The sequence below is a fragment of the Taeniopygia guttata genome, chromosome 27 (assembly GCF_048771995.1).
Source record: "Taeniopygia guttata chromosome 27, bTaeGut7.mat, whole genome shotgun sequence".
NCBI lineage: Eukaryota > Metazoa > Chordata > Aves > Passeriformes > Estrildidae > Taeniopygia > Taeniopygia guttata.
In genome coordinates this window covers 2894481-2911681 of record NC_133052.1, presented here as the reverse complement: position 1 = coordinate 2911681, position 17201 = coordinate 2894481, and the positions used below count along the sequence as shown (strand labels likewise).

Here is a 17201-nt window from a genome sequence, read left to right as displayed (position 1 = left end):
GACCCATTGGACATGGAATACTGGACAGACCCTGGACATGCACTGGGATACATTGGGAATCACTGGGGTTCAGTGGACAAAATGTCCAACCCCTTGGACACCCACTGGGATACACTGGGAGGGCCTCGGAAACCCACAGGAATACACTGAGCAAGACTTGGCAACCCACTGGGTTCTGAGACCAAAACACAGACCTTGCTGACATGCAGACCTGTGCCAGGGTGTCCCCTCCCAGTTACTGCCAATCCCCAGGGGACTGGAGCCTGTTCCCAGCCCCTCCAGTCCCTGTTCCCATTCCCAGGTGTGTCCCCTCAGCCCCTTGCTGCCGTGTGCCCCCAGAACAAAGCATGGTATCATAAAACCCAACATTTTTGTGTCTTTATTTCTGGGCGGTGACCGTGTTGGCTCCAGTGGGGGTAGGAGGCTGCAGGCACAGCCTAGCATTGCCCCATGGCACAGGGATCTATGGGATGGTGCAGCCGGGGCTGGGCATGGCACAGCCTGGCTGCAGACCCAGTGTCCCCTCAGTGCTCCCATGGTGCTCCCAGGGACATTCCCCAGCCACACAGGCCTGGAGGAATGCCTGGAGCTCCTGCTTGCGTGTCACCGTTGTCACCACATGTGCCGGTAAGGAAAAGCCACCTCGATGCAGAGCACGGCCAGCGGTGCGGAGCAGTTGTGGCGCTGGCCAGCCAGCAGCCGGCCCTCGCCCAGGGCAGCAGCCATGCCCTCGGCCGTGCCAGAGCTGCGCCAGCCCTGGCAGTCCCACCGGCGGGCATGGCCGCCCCGTGGCGTGGAGCCGTGCCAGGCGAGCCGGTGGGGCCTGTGGGTGGTGATGGGGTGAGAGGGGCACCCTGAGGCACCCTGGGGTGCCCCCGCTCTTTGCTGCTGCACTTCTGCAGGGAGGGAGCCAGCACAGAGCCCCACTGCAGCTCCCACACAGCAACATCCAGCCAGGACCTGTCCACACTCACCAGAGGGGATCTGCCAGGACGTTGCGCCCGTTGAAGGAGTAGATGGGACCCTGCAGGACAGCGCCAGACTGACCCCCAAAAAGGGAGCTCCAGGACTTGGCCAGCAGCTGCCCCTGCAGGCACGAGCCACGGTGCTGAGCCAGGGGCAGGGGAGTGCCCTTGTCCCCAGCAGGTGTGGGCAATGACATCCTCTCTGTTCTGCCAGCTCCCCAAATCCCTGAGCACGGCAGCGGGACTGGGTGGGCGTCCCCCACCCACCGCAGCTCACGGGGGCTGTGAGGCTGTGCCACCCCAGCCCCCTGGGGACGGGGTACCTGCCTTCAGGTTGACGATGGGGAGGGTCCTGTCTGTCCGCTTGACGATGGACAGCAGGTCCTGGCTGGGGGCTGACAGGAAGGCCCGGAAAGTGCCGTAGAGCCCGGCCTCCTGTGACTGCCGGTAGCACTGCAGGTCAGCGCCCCGGATCCCGCTCATGTCACCCCACAGGGGCACGTTGAGGGCAGCCAGGCGGAGCTGGGGGTGGCAGGGAGGAATTGAGGTCTCTGTTCCCCTCTTCGCAGAGGGTGTGAGCCTCTGGCAGTGCTGGTCAGAATTGGGGGTCCCCTGGGCACCTCTCCCCCGTCTCCCATTACTGGTTGCTCATCCCCACCCTGGGGCCAGGCATTCCTTACAGATGGGATCCGTGGGGCCCTGGTGGTTGGCAGAATCTGGGGCAGCCCTTGTTCCTCCTCCTTCTGGATCTGCAAAAACACAGCTCAGGTCAGTCTGGGGACACCCATCCGTGTGCCATGACCTGGGGGCACCCTCCCCAGGCCAACACAACTCCAGGCTCTGCTCATGCTGAGCTGGCACTGCCCTGCTGACATCCAGCCCATGCTCTAGCACATCCCTCCCAGCATGGCCAGACCCTCAGCAGGGCTCACCAGTGAGTCTGTTGGAGACTGCAAGAGTGACAGCGTGTTGGGACCTCTTGGCTGCACCCTCTTCACCTCCTGGATGGAGAGGTGGAAGAAGAAGGAGAGAACAGCCCTGTGAGGTCTGTCCACTCCATCATGCAGAGGAGGGCTCTGTCCCCTTACAGGGACATGAGTGGACCCAGCAGCTCCTGCAGCACTCGCCTGGTACTGTGGGGTGGAGGCAGAAGGGTCATCACCAGCCAAAACCCACTTCGGATCCTCCAGCTGCTCAATGACACAAGCAGAGGGACAGCTTAGGGGGAATCCTCTCCTTCCTGAGGATTTGCTGCCCTAGATCCAGCCTGGATCCTGGCCCCCCCCAGCCCTGCCAGGGACCCCACACGGTACCAGCAGGCGGCTCCAGCCAGAGGGGGTCCGGAGGAAGGCGTTGCTCCCTTCCCGCACATAGACCAGGCTCCCCTCGGGCACAGCACTGCTGGCCTTCACCATCAGCTCCTTGGACTTGAAAACCCACGTCTGGCGCTGGGGGAAGGCAGAGGGTGAGGGTCCTGCTGTGGGGCACGGGGCAGCTGGGGGGGTTTGCCTGGGGCCGCAGCCTGGACGCACCCGGAGATCAGCGCGGGAGTCTGACAGCTCTGTCTGAGGGGCACCAGCATCTGGAGAGCCCAGAGATGGTGGTGGGTCACAAGGTGTCCCAGCATAGGGCCTGGATGCTCCCATGGGAGCTGGCCCCACAGGGATGCGGTGGGAGAGCCAGCAGTGGTGCCAGGGACCCGGCACCCAAGGAAGGGAGGCAAGACTTCAGCAAAGATGTCTCCAAGGAGGCTGGAGCCCCCAAAACGCCTGGGAAACCTCCTCACCTGATGGCCAGCTGCGATCTGCAGGTGCCTGAGAAGGCAAACAGAGCCTGTGTCTGCTGCTGGGCACAGGGAGAGGGACACCCCCCCGATGCACAGGGAGGAGATGGGGGCACTCTTGGGGCAGCGAGGCCGTGGCTTACCGGCTGCTTGCAGGGCAGCTGGGCATGCATGGGGTGCATCCTCTGCAAGCAAAAACAGGCAGGTTTGGGGGGGCCCTGGTGCTGTGCACACTCACACGTGTGTGTGCTCTGGCACAGGCGTGTGCACACCAGTGCTGGGCCTTACGTTGAGGTAGAGGAGACCTGGTGGGCCAGGGGGGCCGGGGGGCCCAGGGGGACCGGGGTTCCCAGGGGGACCTTGAAGACCCTGTGGTAGAGCAGTGTGGAGATTGAACTTGGCTCTTTTTTGGTGCTGCCTTTTAGTGGGGCAGCTCTGACACCCAATTGATGTCCCCCACGCTTGCCACTCCTGTCCCCTCCCAGGGCTGAATGTCCCTGGGGCATTCAGACACGGGCCAGGCAGGGACTCTCACATGAGGGATGATCGCTCCATAAATCTCTGGTTCATCTTTCCCATCCTGCAAAGGAAGAGGGAGAAGACTGAGATAGATCTCCATCCTCCCTCTCTCCATTTTCCGTTCTCCCCCTCTCCTTCCTCCAACCCCATCCTGTGGGGTTGCCAGTGGGGTGAACCACGTCCCCAGGGCTGGGCTGGGGTCCCTGGGCACCCCTTGCCCTGGCCACTCACCGTCTGGTACCTGTTGATGGCCCCCCATGAGCCGGGCTGGCTGCCAGTGCTGGGGAAGGGGAGGTGCCCTGGTTTGCACCCGTGTTCCCCATAGCAGCACCCCTGGGTGAGCCGCAGAGAGAGGCAGGATTAGAGTCTGTGCTGAGGCTGGGGGGTGGGTCTGGGGTGTGCTGGGGATGTTTATGGGTGGCACAGGTGTGCACATGTGTGCCCCGTGTGTGCCATGGTGTGTCTACTCCCACACCCTGTGCCCCGGGGGTGGGTGAAGGGTGTTGGGGGAGCAAAGGCAGCAGAGAGGGCTCAGGGGGGCAAATTCAGGTGTGGGGATGGGACCCCCCAGCACTGCTGCTGGTGGCTACAAACCGGCTCTCCAGGGTCGCCCTTTTCTCCCTGGAAGGGAAGTGACAGATCCTGTGAGTGCCCAGCTCTGGGGGTCCCCAGGGCTCCCAACCCCCACGGGCAGTGCAGTGCTCACAGCCAGGGCACCACCCACCATGGAGCTGTTTGCCCAGGGTGCCATGGCCAGTGCTGTGCCATGCTCCCTCTCCAGGACTCCAGCTCACCTTGGGGCCTGGCAGCCCGGCCAATCCACGGTGTCCAGCGTGGCGTGAGTCGCACTGCCAAGAGAGGATGTGTGGGGTGACACCGGCATTCCCCCCAGCCAGGACCCACAGCTCGGGACCCCCTACTCACCCTGGAGTCCCCTGGTGGTCCTGGTGGCCCCATGGGACCGGGCATGCCCGGGGACCCTGGCTCTCCGCTCCGGCCAGGGCTCCCTGGCATGCCTGGCAGCCCATACTCGCCCTTCTCACCCTGAGGGCAGATGGCACAGGGTGGTGAGTGTGGAGTTGAGCCCCTCTGTTCCCCGGGCCCCTCAGGGGCAGGACTGGAGCAGTCCTGAGGCAGCCCTGGAGCACTCTGAGGGTTGGGGAATGGGGCTGCTCCCCCAGGGCAGGGCTGGGGGCTGGTGAGCCCAGGTACCCCATCCCACCCCAGGGCCATGAACAGGCTGGGCTGGGACCCCCTTACCTTTGGTCCTGGGAATCCTGGCTCCCCTCGGAGCCCTGGTTTGCCAGGGAGTGATGCAGATCCTGGGGGACCAGGGGGTCCTTCGTGCCCAGGCATGCCGGGGGGACCCTGAGGCCCTGGGAGTCCCGGTGCCCCAGGGGGTCCATCTGGTCCAGCTGAGCCTGGAGACCCTGGAAGTCCTTCAGCCCCAGGGAAACCAGGTGGCCCCACGGCTCCTGGAGGGCCTGGGGGTCCTGGCTTTCCCTCCCGCCCAGGAGCCCCCTGGGGGCCATCGTGGCCTGGGTAGCCGGGGGGTCCGGGCATGCCAGGCAGCCCGGGGGGACCTGGGGGTCCTGGGTTTCCTGCAGGGCTGGAGACTCCCAGCTGCTTGTCAGGTTGGAGGGAGAGGGGAGAGGGAGCAGAGTCAATGAGCTGCCATCTCGCATCCCCTGGTCCCCCTGCCCACCCCAACAGCCACACATCCCAGTCCTCCCCACCCCGCCAGTCCCGCCGGGGACGCACCCAGCGGCCAGCACCGGCACCACCTGCTCTTGTTCCTGCTCCGGTGCTCACCTCGTTCTCTGATCTCCCAGGGAGTGCAGCAGGCACGGGTGGGCCCCGGGCTCCCCAGCCGCCCGGGGGTCCTGGGGGCCCCGGGGGTCCCGGAGGACCCGGAGGGCCCCGAGGACCCTGGTGACCTGGCTGTCCTGGGCTGCCGGACTTCCCTCTCTCCCCTAAGAATCCGGGCTGGCCTCTCTCTCCAGGGAACCCTCGGTCACCTTTCTCTCCCTGTCGGGGAAATTCAGAGCCTGGCTCCACCTTCTGGCACTTGGCTCCCCTGGAGCCCACCCGGGCACCTGCTCGCTCCCTCCCTGGGGCCACTTGAGTCACTTCTCAACCCAGACCCCAAAATTAGAGCAAATCCTGAGCAAAAAGGGTTTTGCACAGACAAAAGACCATCAGGATTTGGCACGGTGTGTCCCTCTGTCCCTGCGGGAGGACTACAGCACCTTTGGGCCGGGAGGGCCAGGAGGGCCGGGGCGCACGGGGCAGACACAGCCGGAGATGTTGTGCACCTGGAAAAGGAGAAGCAGCCCTGAGCCGTGGGGCTGGAGCCCCGACTGACGGCTCCGACACGGGTACCCCGCGCCCACCTCTCACCTGGAGGGTCGGGTCCGTCTCCGGGACCCGCCGGGGCAGCCCCTTGGCCGTCGTCTGTGCGAGGAGAGGAGGGGCTGAGAGCGAGATCCCTGAGCACCATGCCCATTCCCCACTCCCACCGTCCCCATCCCCTCCCCGCTGACAGCCCGTGACTTCCAGAGCCCTTTGTCCCGGTGTCCATCCCAGACTGTCCCCGACACCTCCCCGGGGACCAGGACCCCTCCACCACCTGGATCTGCAGGAATTCCTCTTCCACTGCGCTCCCCTCAAAGATCTCCGGGGCGGCCGTGGGTCGGTGCTGCTTGGGACAGACGGGGACTACTCAGTGAGGGGCTCGGGGGGATCCTGGGGGGCAGGTGAGACCCCTCCCCAGTCGGAGCTGCCCTCAGCCCGGCGTGGGGGCCCAACCCCAGCGCAGCTGTGGGTCTGCCCCATGTGAGGGGACACTGGGGGCTGCCATGACTTCTTTCCAAGGGGGCAGAGGGAGCTGAGAGTTTAGCTGGGGGTTGGAGCAGGGCTTGGTGCCTGGGCTGCTGTGTGCAAGCAGGGCATGGATAAGGGGAAGGACATATCCAGGAGCGTGGCAGCAGCTGGGGAGTTTCGGAGGGCTGGAGGAGCTGGAGGGGGCTCCCTGCCCAGGGAAAAAGCACCTGGCCTCGTGTGCGCGGCGGGGCACGGCCTGACCCCTTCGCTGCCCCCCTGGAGAGTTGGTCCCGGCGTTTAGGGGCTGTTGGCAGAGGAGGTTTGCTCAGCAGCAACTTCCCCACGGGCTCCACGCTGGCATCTGTGTCTGCAGGAGCAAAGGAGTGCTGGGATGGGAGGTGGCAGGGCTGGAGGGGCACCAGGGTGGCACAGCACTCCCAGTTAGTTCCCAGCACCTGCCCTGACCACAGCAGTGCCACCAGCAGCCCTAGACCCTGGTACCCCACACATCACCCTCCACACTCCGATACAGAAATTTGGGGTGCTGAGAAAGCCAAGTCCCCATCCCGCCGTGCCTACCTTCCTCCCCATCCGGGCTGGGGGGCATGGGGCTGGTGCCTGGATCCGGGGTGGTGTCCTCTGAGCCCAGGGAAAACCACTGGGCCGTGGCAGGCTGCAGGCACCCGGCCAGCGCCCAGAGGATGCAGAGGGTGCGGAGGAGTCGCAGCGGGGTGCTGGACCCCATTCCGCTGCCTCGGGGCCCCGCTGCCCAGGATGGGGGTCCTTGGCTCGTCCCACTCGCCTGCGCCGTCTGGTCCCGCGGCCCCGGCACGGCGCCCGCTGTTATCGGCGGCCCCCGACACGCCCCCGGCCCGCCCCGCACCCACGGACCGCACCCGCGGGTGCTGAGCACCCACGCAGCCCGGTCACCCGCTGTCCTGCCAGCCCAGGGAGAGGGGAACCACAGGAAGGGAGCCAGGGTGAGGAGGAGATGCCAGAATGGATGCGAGGGAGGGCTGGGGAGGAGAAGCTGCCTGGAAATGGGGAGTAAATCCAGTGGAGGAGGGGGCTGGCTGAGAACAGAGGGCATTGGCTGCAGGTCCTCCCTGAGGTCTGTCCTGCTGCTGGTGTCTGGAGGCAGGAGGTATTGGAGTCCTGCACCGTGTCCCAAAGGATGTCCAAAGGGCCAGGGGTCTCACTGGTTTCATCAGAGCCACACTCAGATGGGGGCTACAGCCCTCTCTGGCCCCCAGCCCCCTCCTGCTCCTGCCTCCTGCCATCCTGCAATGTCCTCCCAGGGCTGTGGCATCTCCAGACCCTGCGGGGGTGTGTGGCTGAGGAGCAGCAGCCAGGGTGGGCCCCCACAGCCCCGGGAATCCCAAAGAGTTCCCCATCAAGGACTGGGAGCATGGGGCTGTCCCAGGCAAGGGCCTGGGCTACACTGGGCACCAAACACCAGCATGAGCCCCTGCGTGGCCTCAGAGCTGTGGGTGGGGTGGGGGCAGCACAACTGTGGGGGGCACCAGCCCAGCCCCACTCTGTTGTACAGGATGGTGCTGGGACAGGGAGCTGGGGGAGCAGTGCCTGGGCAGAGGTGAGGGAACACTGTCCTCCCCTGCGTGCCCCACTGGCGCTGCCTCTGCCCGCAGACACAACAGTCTCCTGGCGGGCACTCAGTGCTGCCAAGGCCTGATAAGGTGCCACAGCCTGAGCGGGACTGGGCACCTGTTTGGGTTTGGTCTCTGCTGGGACACTGAGTCAAGGCTGGTGCCTCTGCCCCGAGTCACGGCCACTGTGCAGCAGTGCCAGGCAGGGCAGGGGCTCAGAACAGTGATGTGTGATGGTACCTTGTGGGGCCTGGGGCTGGGGGGTGTGGGGGGCATAGACCCTCTTTTCCCACTGTCTTGCCTTCACTTGCTGATGCCAAACTCACCTGCATGGGAGACAGAAGATGGTTTTGAGAGCCCTGGTGGCAATGCCACCAGAGCTGTCACTCAAGCCTCAAAATGCCAGTTTGAGCACTGGATGTACTCACCTATGAGATGAATTCGGGGTTCTCAGCCCAGGCCCTGCATGATGGGTGCTGCTCTTCTTGTCCCACCCGCTGCACTGACCCCCACACCAGGGCCCCCCTGCCGTTCCCAAGACACCCGTGCTGTGCCCAAGACCCCGCTGTGATGCCCACGACCCCCTCACCACATCCAGACAGGTCCCTCCAGTTGCCCCAAACCAGATGTTTGCGATGCCTGCGATGCCCCAGGGCACAGCTCGGGGGTCGCTGACCCCGGGTGATGCTCGGGGACTGTCCCGCGGGCACGGGGGTTGCTCTCCGCCGTCTCCGGGCTCCCGCCCTCGCCCGGTGCTGAGGGGACTGACGGGGTCGAGGTCCCAGGAGGCAGCCGGAGCTTCCGCCCGCTCCCGCTTTTCCCGAGTAGCCGCTAGGTGCCGGCAGCCTTCAACCTATCCCGGGCTATGCGGGGCGGGGGGCGCGGGGGGCCGCGGCTGCGGAACCGGGGGCAGGTGGGCTCGGGGAGCCGGCGGGGCCGCCCTGGGCCGTCCCGGACACACCGGGGCCGAGCCGTGCGGGATGCTCCGTTGTCAGCAGCATTTTTCCGCCCACCAGGGCCCCCCACACCCGGAGCCCGGAGCGCACCCCGGGGGTCTCGGCCGCATTCCCCGCGCTGCAGCCCCGCACGGTGTGACCCCCGCTCATCCCGGCTGCTCTCGGTACCGAGCAGGGGTGGAGGAGGCGGGTGATTCGGGTGGCTGGCGCGGGGCCGGGGGCTCCGGGCCGTCTCTCCGCACTGCCCAGCGCCGGGGCTGCCCCGCCGGTGGCCTCGCCGCCGAAGCCACCGGCAGTGCCGCTACCGGTGTGGCCGCCGCCGGGGGGAGCGTCGCCGCCCGGTGGTCTCCCGGTGGCGACGGGGGCGGCCCCGCCGGTGGCCCCGGTGGCGGCGGCGGGAGGTGTGGCCAGGGGCCGCATAAAGCCGCATAAAGCCGCCGCCGCCGCCCCGCGCCCGCCGCCAGCCGAGCACCGCGGAGCGGGGCCGGAGCGGGGCCGCCATGCGCCCGGGGCCGGGGCTGCCGGGGCTGCCGGTGCTGCCGGTGCTGCCGGTGGTGCTGGCGCTGCTGGCGGCGGCGGCGCGGCCGGGCAGCGGCGAGGAGGCGATCCAGTGCCCGCCGTGCTCGGAGGAGCGGCTGGCGCGGTGCAAGGCTCCGCAGGGCTGCGCGGAGCTGGTGCGGGAACCGGGCTGCGGCTGCTGCGCGACCTGCGCGCTGCCCCGCGGCACCGCCTGCGGCGTCTACACCGCGCGCTGCGGTGCGGGGCTCCGCTGCTACCCGCCCCGCGGCGAGCCCCGGCCCCTCCGCACCCTCATGCACGGCCAGGGCATCTGCACTGACCTGGCCGACGTCGAGGCCATCCAGGAGAGCCTCCAGCCCCCAGGTGAGGCGGCGGAGGGGCGGCAGAGGGTGGGTGCCCAGGGTGGGTGCCCTGGGTGGGTGCCTGGGGGTCCTTGTCCCTCACAGGGGCAGTGGCACAAACCCCTGTTGGCACCAACCCACTCCCTGCTCCCTCGGCAAGAGCTGTGGCCACAGGATTGGACTCATGAGGGACCTTCCCATACTTAAAGGGAGCTGATAAAAATGATGAAGAGTGACTTCTACACCGATAGATTGTGACAGGGCAAGGGGAAAGATTTTAAACTAAAAAGGGAAGATTTAGCTTAGATGTTAGGAGGAGATTCCTCCCTGTGAGGGTGGTGAGGCTCTGGCACAGGTTGCCCAGAATATTTCTGGATGCCCCACCCCTGGAAGTGTTCAAGGCCAGGTGGGATGAGGTTTGGAGCAACCTCGTCTGGTGGAAGGTGTTCTTGCCCATGGCAGGAGGGTGGAACTGGGTGGTCTTTAATGTCCCTTCCAGCCCAAACAATTCCATGACTCTAAGAGGCAGGATGGGATGGGACAGCACAGGATGGAAATGCAGGGAACATATTCCAGGGAGGGAGCAGAGATAGGCTGCAGGAGACCTGGTACAAATCGTTCACGTTTGTGCCATCATTACCCACCATGGGCACAGCAGTGTCACGGCCACTGGCTCCACATGTGCTGGAGAGGTGAAGCTTCACCTGCTGTGCCCTGGCTGCAACGTGGCCCGTGAGCACCTGCAGCCCTTGGGGACACATCCCAGCTGCCAGGGAAGCTCCCGTTGCACAGTGACCCCTGGGATGCTGCTGACAGATCTGGCTGCACTGCCCGGGGGGAAGCAGGAAAGAGGCCACTGGGCACCTGCTTCCCTGCAGGCAGGGCCAGCCGGGCGCTGTGTGGGAGCTGTGTCTGTCTGTGCCAGGGCAGCGGGTGCAGGCAGGGCCAGGCTGGAGAAGCTGCTGCTGGGGTGCTCTGTCTGCCTTGCAGGTGGTGATGGTGACCCTCTGCCATGCCCATGGTGCTCGGGCAGGACCTAGGGTCTGAGAGTGGAGCTGGCAGTGGGAACCCACCCCAGAGCTGTGCAGGTCACACCGTGGCAATGAGGCTGCTCCCAGGGACTGAGTGTGGGGACCTGGTCCATTCACGGTCCCCCTTTCCCATCCTGCAGGCTGTGACCAAGACCATGTCACCTGAAGCTGGGGGAGCATCATCCCAGAACAATCTACAGCCGGGTCTGGCCTGACCCTGGGTCCCCACATGGGGTCACTTGGAGCTCCCTGAGGGGCAGAAGGGACTGGAACAATGTTTATCCCTGCCCATCTGGGGGGCTGAATCCCAGTTCCACTCCCTCCTTGCATGTCTGATCCATGGCAGCTCCTCTGGTGTCCCCGCTGTGATGAGTTCATGGATAGGCCCCTTTAGCCACCCCCCTGCTGGGACAGGAGCTGGCTGGGAGTGCTTGGAGCCCCCCTGTCCTGCCTGTCTGTCCTCATCCCACATCCTGCAGGAGCTGTCTGGGCTCCCTGGCCCGGGGCTGCGCCGTGCTGCCAAGCCCTGTTGGTTTTGGCCGTGCCCTGTGTAATGCAACATTTTTTCCCAGAGCCTTTAGGAAACAGACTTGCATTTTTTCCCTTCCTTCCCGCGGTGTTTTGGCTTGGCTGGGGATGGGTGGGTGGCTATGGGAGCCGGGTCGCCTGCCGGGCACTGTGCTAGCCAGCAGCGTCACAGGCAGCAGGATGGGCGAGAGGGCAGTAGGAGCCCCTGGGTCCCGGACAGCCCGTCAGGATGTGGGCAGGACACCCACAGCAAATTGCTCGATGCAGTCCCAGCGGTCCATCCCCCGCGGGTCCCTGATCTGTTCTGCACCCCGGGGACAGCGGGAGCGTGGGGCTGGGGGCTGCAGGCTCCCCCGCTCCCCTGCAGCCTGCCTGGCACAGCGAGGGCACCCTGGCACGGCCGGTGCCTCTGATGTGTCCCGTCGGGATCAGCAGAAGGGAATGAAATGCCCGTTCAGGGGCAGGGGCGCTCGGAGCAGGTGCCCCCGGCTGTGCCCACGGCCCCAGCGGGTGCCGGCGGCTGGGAAGCAGTTAACATGCAGCTCCTACAGTAAACATTTTGTCTGGGGGCTCTGTCCGGGGGGCTCCGCATTCCAGGGAAGAGGCTGGGATCAGGGGGCTGGGCTGAGGCTGAGCTTTCTGAACGGTTAGGCATGGCTCCCGACTCCACAGCCAGAAGAGGCTCCCTGCTCACCCGGGACCTGTGGCACCCACAGGATGTGACTCTACGGAGGTGAGGGAGCGGTGGCTGCTTGCCTGATTCGAGACTCTCTTCCATTGTCTGGGCACCTTGTACTGGACGCTGTCCCTGCCAGCTCATGGCTGGCTTTGGGATCCCACTCCTCGGCCAGAGCTCCGGAAGGTCCCAGCCCTGCCTTTCCATCACGGCTGGCGGGTGGTGGTGGCTGAGCCCATGTGTGGCAGCCAGGAGGAGGTGAGGACATATTCCCCTGCACACATGATGAGTGATTTAGTGTTGGGTAAATGATTATGTCTGGGAAAACCTGACCTATGGGAGCTGTGTTCATCCCGTGTGGTCTCTGTAAGCTGGGACAGATCCTGTTTCCTTTCTGTGTGCAGTGACTGGGAGGAATGGTGATGGCTGAGCCATGGCTGGACAGTGCACAGGCAGGGAGGACAGGCTGGGTTCTGCCAGTCAAGGCTCAGCCATGTCCCATCTCTCTCCTGGGGTGGGGGCTCATCCACGCTTGGGTTTCTCCAGCCTGGGTGCTGCTCCTGGCAAGGTTCTGGTCCCTCTGGGGAATCACCTGCATCTGCACTCCTTACTCCTCTGCTGCATCCTGACCTCCCCTCCCTCGGTCCCGCATTGGGCACTGAGGTGGGAGGCGCTCAGTCGTGTTTGAGCATGGCACTGTGTCCTGGCATGGGGACGGGCCAAGCTCCCAGCTGGCATCCCAGGCCAAGGGGCAGTAGGTGCCCAGTGCCTGTGCCCCTGCCACCCCTATCCCTGCCTCCCCACGTTCTGCCAGAGCCAGCACTTGGCCAAAAGAGCATGGCCCTCCCAGTGCTGGTGCTGCCAAGTCCAGAGCCCAGGAAGCCAAGAGCCAGCACTGCCACGGTCCTGCCAGGACCACCCACAGGTGACACTGGGGACACTGGACAGGGACATGGAGGGTGCTGGGGCTCACTGTAGCTTGTGACACAGACACGTGGATGTCCCTGCCGCCCTTTGAGGCGTATGAGGTTCTTGGTACTCGGGCTGGTGGCACAAGGGGGAGCGGGGCTGGAGCTGTGGGGTCAGTGACATTTGTGACATTTGTCTGTCCCCATGGGCACACACACGGGGTCCCAGGGCTGTGCTGGCTGCCCCAGGCTCTGCTCCCACGGGATCCGCGCGGTGGAGCCGGAGCCCTTCACTGCTCCCTCGGGCTTAGCGCTGTGAATCACAAATTCGGCACATGACCAACCTCATTTGCAGCTCCCATTAATTGAAGGCGATGCTGAATGACTCGTTTGTGTCCCCTGTCCACAGGCCGGCAGGAATCCTCCTCCTCCCAGGACAGGCGGCTCTTTTATGTGTCCAGCGAGGTCAGCCCCTCTCCATCCCCTTGGCACCCATTCCTTTCCAAAGTGAGCAGAGAAGCTTCCCTTGGCCAGATCGGGACCCCCCTACCCTCCATCCCTCCAGGGTGGTGGTGCCCTTGCACAGACGGCAGATTGGGTGGCACCAGGGCAGTGTGGGCTGTGGCAGCTCTGGGCTCCACACACGTTGCTTTTCCCAAGTCTTTGTGCTGAGGGCGAGTTTTCTGGTCCAGTCGGATTTCCAGGGAGGCGAGAGGTTCCCTGAGCTGCTGTGTGTCACTTAGCAGGGGGACAGTAACCCCAGCGTGGCAGGGAGGGATGGGGAGAGCCGGGCACTGTCAGGAGCCGCCTCGCTGCCCGGAGGCACCGGCGTTTCATGTGACCTTATGAAAATGTTATTGGCATCTGGTTTTATTTAAGCCGGGAGGTTCGATGCTCTGGAGGCAGCTGGCGGGGGAAGGAGGGGGGTGATCGGTGAGGGCTTCCCCTGCAGGGGCAGCGCCGGTGCCTCCCGCTCCTGCCTTTGCATGGCGTGGGAGCAGCGCATGGAGGTGCAGGAATTTTGGCAAATCTGCCCAGCTCTTCCTGCCCGTCTCCCCACAGGGATGCAGGGGAGGGAAGGAGCATCCTTGCCAGAAGCCCCGAGCACCCGGCGGGGCTCTGCCACCAGCGCCCCATTGCGCCACAGCCTCATGGTTGGTGCCGCCGGGGCTGGCGCTGGCACTGCTCTGTGCAGGGTCCTGGAGACTTTGGGTTCGTGTTTCAAATTTCAAGGGCATGAGCTATTTCCTGGAAAAAATGGACAGATTAAGCAAAAAGCAAATAACACCCACGAGGGAGGGGTCTTTGATTGGGGCTTCACTCTGGACTTTAACCAGGCCCCCAGGAGCTGGGCCAGGAGCCCTGCACTGCAGAGACCGCGGCAAGAGATCAGGACCAGGATGCTGTGGGGATACTCTGGGCAGAAAGCTGCAGCTCCGACCCCTCTGCCTACCTGTGGGAAGGGCTAATGCCAGGGTCACCCAGCAGCCCCTGTCCTTGCAATCTGAGCCCCTGGGTGTGACCCTCGACAGTGACCACCCCCTGCCCGGTTTGGGAAGGTTTTCCCTGCTGCCAGCTGCAATATTGATTTGTTTAGGACCAACCCCACGATAACCTCAGCCGCTTCCCTGCACAGCCCAGGTGGACTGGGGGGAAAAACACTGCTTGGGCTGTGCCTGGCACAGCTCTGAGCACAGGAGGAACCCTGGTTCCTGGGGTGTCCCCCCTCCACAGAGTCTTCACGGGCCCCAAACCAGAGGAACCGGCAGCTCTTTAAAAACTAAAGTCACGCCGAGCACTCATCTCATGACACTCTGTCCAGCTGCCAACATCTGGGCCGGCAGCTTGGCTGCGCTCCTGGCGCAGGCGGGAATGCCAAGTGCCGCCTTTTGGGATCGGCCCCGTGGGAGATTAACTTTCTTATTCCAGGAATTTCTTCTTTCATGTCTTGGCGAGGGCCGTTCCTCGCAGCAGAGCACGGCTCCACTCCCGGCCGTGGCGCCCGGTGCCGCCCCGGGCCTGGCGGGGGCTCAGCACCGCCCTGGTGCCTCCACTGCCACTGCAGCTCCTAGAGACAGATTTTGGGGGGCACGAGGGGCCTTCTGGAGCTCGTTATCCCAGAGTCAGCTTCCAGGCCTGTAGCTTCAGTGCTGTGGGTGAGCACCTCGTGCCTGGTGACACGTGGCTGGCAAGGGCACAGCCAGACCCAGCACACTGGAGCCACTGCCCAGCACGCACAGCAGGCATTTGTGACCCTGCACTAACAGACACACGGCAACAAGTTGTTAGTTGTGGCTAATGAGTAGGAAAAACTCCCAAGAGTCCTCCCCAGTGCTGCAGGGAGCTCAGCCCAGTGCAGTGGCAGGGGTAGGATGGACCCAGGGCTGTGAGTGACACCTGTGGAGACCAGAGACAGTGATGTGGAGCCTGCCAGAAATCTCTACATGTTGTTCCTTGGGGTGTGGGGACTGGGGCACCATGGGGGTTCTGCCACCCTCAGGGCTGCCCTGTGGCACTGAGTCCCCTTGGTCTGTGTCTCTGCAGAGAAGGAGGAGATCGACCACCCCAACAACAGCTTCAGCCCCTGCAGCATCCACGACCGCAAGTGCCTGCAGAAGCAGCAGGCGAAGAGGGTCAACAACGGCAACAAGATGCGCAGCAGCGGGAGCCCTCACCACCGCGAGGACACGCGGGTCATGGTGAGCACGGGAGGGCTGGGGAGGGCAGGGTGGGTGCTCCAGGGTCGGGTTCCTGGGGATCTGGGCCAGGAGCATGTGCCAGCCCTGCGACCAGCTCAGCCCCCCTTTCCCCAGGCACAGGGCTCGTGCCAGAGCGAGCTGCACCGGGCGCTGGAGAGGCTGGCGGCCTCGCAGACCCGGACGCACGAGGACCTCTACGTCATCCCCATCCCCAACTGCGACCGCAACGGCAACTTCCACCCCAAGCAGGTAGGATGGGCTCTGACCTAGCACGGGGGACTGGGGCTTTTTGTAGAGCCAGGGTGAGTCTGGGAGTGGGACATGGATGGAGGGGACAGTGACAAGGCATGGCAGAGCCTGCCTGGCTCCTGGCTTTGGTGGGAATCACCCTTTGGGTGCTGGGGGCCCTTGAGAAAAGCCCCAGGTGGGATGGGAGTGGTAAAGTTCCCAGGAGAGCTCCTGGTTGCCAGGCAGCCCACGGGAATGGCCGTGGGGTGCAGGCTGGGTGTCCTTGACCGAATCCATCCCCACAGTGTCACCCGGCGCTGGACGGGCAGCGGGGCAAGTGCTGGTGTGTGGACCGCAAGACGGGGGTGAAGCTGCCGGGCTTCCTGGAGCTGAAGGGGGACTTGGACTGTCACCAGCTGGCGGACAGCATGTGAGCGTGACCGCGGCGGCCCCGCGCCGTGCAGGGCCAGGACCCCCGCCGGGGCTGCCCAGGAGAGAAGGAGAGGGGACGTGACTGCTGAGCGCTGCCCTGGTGCCGGGGGACCCCGGGGTGCGCCTCGGATCGCGCCGCGCTCTGCGCCGCGGGCCATGACCACTATCAGCCACCGCCGGGGACCGCGGCCTGCGCCAGCCGCGCCTCCATCCCACACGGACACAGCTCGGACCATGCTTGCCCCGGCACTGGGGTCGGGCTGCCTGGGTGGAGAGGGTGGGGGGCACCCTTGATGCTGCTGCTGCTGCTGCTGCCCCGTGGTACCCCTGGTTTTCAGCCTGGCCCCGCAGGCAGCCTCGGACACCTCAGGGGGTGCGGTGGCAGCATCGCATTTGCAGCTCAGTGCCCTCCGTGCCAGACCTCTGCACGGGCAGCAGCAGAAGTGCCTCATCCTGCCCTCCCTGGTGGCAAGAGGTTGCCCGGGCAAGGACTGGGGGCCCTGGAGAGACCCCCCCGCCTGCATCCCACCCTGAGCGTGTGTGTGTGAAGGGCAGTGCGGCCACTCAGAGCAATAAGAGACCTCCCCCCTCCCTGCTGCAGCCCCCCAGCCCCACAGCCCGAGACCTCCTCCCCACAGCCCAGCCCCATCCCACTCCCTGTGCAGGGACAAAGCCTCCCATCCATCTTGTCTCCCCTTCCTCCATCCTGGGGTGAGGGGGTCAGAATTCCACGGCAAGCATCATTAAGGGGAAGGTGGAGGGGTGATGAATGCCCAGGAAACCCATCCCAAGGGGAAGAGCTTCTTTTGGTTTGAGTTTTTTATTTCTTCCCCAAATTCTTTAGTATTTAAAAAATGTTGTTGGTGAGATTGAATAAGTGACTGTGTGGCCTCGAGGCTGGAATTCTCCACCCTCAGGGACCAAGGCACTGCGGTGATGGCTCCTATCTTCTCTTCTTGGCCAATGTGACAAAACTGGGATGGATTCTGGAATGTCTCCATGATGGGATCTGCAGATTTCACCAGCACAATGTTCTCAGCTGAGAAATTGTCACTGGTTTTGTACCTGGTTTTTCTTCAAGCTGGGATGGAAATTTTTCACATAAAAATGCCATGGGAAGTGTACCAAAGACAGAGGGGACTTCCCCAATCCCCTCCTGACCCACCCTCTGGCTCCATGGCCTCAG

The 17201-nt window shown here is 64.6% G+C and overlaps 2 protein-coding genes across 2 annotated transcripts; one reads left to right on the top strand and one right to left on the bottom strand.

Annotated features, from left to right (window-relative positions):
- Positions 1 to 353: 353 nt before the first annotated feature.
- LOC101233280 (uncharacterized) lies at positions 354 to 7275 on the bottom strand. Its single transcript, XM_030256182.4, has 23 exons — positions 6670 to 7275; positions 6318 to 6457; positions 5897 to 5965; positions 5668 to 5721; positions 5517 to 5582; positions 5080 to 5295; positions 4528 to 4890; positions 4192 to 4311; positions 4062 to 4115; positions 3862 to 3888; positions 3499 to 3600; positions 3284 to 3328; positions 3037 to 3117; positions 2892 to 2933; positions 2752 to 2779; positions 2498 to 2547; positions 2279 to 2413; positions 2093 to 2155; positions 1898 to 1966; positions 1646 to 1714; positions 1293 to 1487; positions 975 to 1087; positions 354 to 823 (listed from the first exon to the last, which is right to left on the bottom strand). The coding sequence occupies exons 1-23, from the start codon at positions 7178 to 7180 to the stop codon at positions 613 to 615; spliced, it is 2823 nt and encodes a 940-aa protein (XP_030112042.4). The 5' UTR covers positions 7181 to 7275; the 3' UTR covers positions 354 to 612.
- Positions 7276 to 9082: 1807 nt separating this feature from the next.
- Positions 9083 to 16157, top strand: IGFBP4 (insulin like growth factor binding protein 4). The gene is made up of 4 exons (XM_030256184.4): positions 9083 to 9535; positions 15201 to 15355; positions 15470 to 15604; positions 15889 to 16157. The coding sequence occupies exons 1-4, from the start codon at positions 9154 to 9156 to the stop codon at positions 16015 to 16017; spliced, it is 801 nt and encodes a 266-aa protein (XP_030112044.1). The 5' UTR covers positions 9083 to 9153; the 3' UTR covers positions 16018 to 16157.
- Positions 16158 to 17201: the final 1044 nt, after the last annotated feature.

Excerpts from the sequence above, each read along its gene's own strand:
- LOC101233280 (XM_030256182.4), bottom strand. The coding sequence starts at position 7,180 with ATGCCCTCTGTTCTCAGCCAGCCCCCTCCTCCACTGGATTTACTCCCC. Across the intron at positions 3,329-3,498 it reads CCATCAACAGGTACCAGACG|GATGGGAAAGATGAACCAGA; the intron begins GTGAGTGGCCAG and ends CTTCCTTTGCAG. Across the intron at positions 2,156-2,278 it reads CTGGCTGGAGCCGCCTGCTG|CTGGAGGATCCGAAGTGGGT; the intron begins GTACCGTGTGGG and ends GTCATTGAGCAG.
- IGFBP4 (XM_030256184.4), top strand. The coding sequence starts at position 9,154 with ATGCGCCCGGGGCCGGGGCTGCCGGGGCTGCCGGTGCTGCCGGTGCTG. Across the intron at positions 15,356-15,469 it reads GCGAGGACACGCGGGTCATG|GCACAGGGCTCGTGCCAGAG; the intron begins GTGAGCACGGGA and ends CCCTTTCCCCAG. Across the intron at positions 15,605-15,888 it reads GCAACTTCCACCCCAAGCAG|TGTCACCCGGCGCTGGACGG; the intron begins GTAGGATGGGCT and ends CCATCCCCACAG.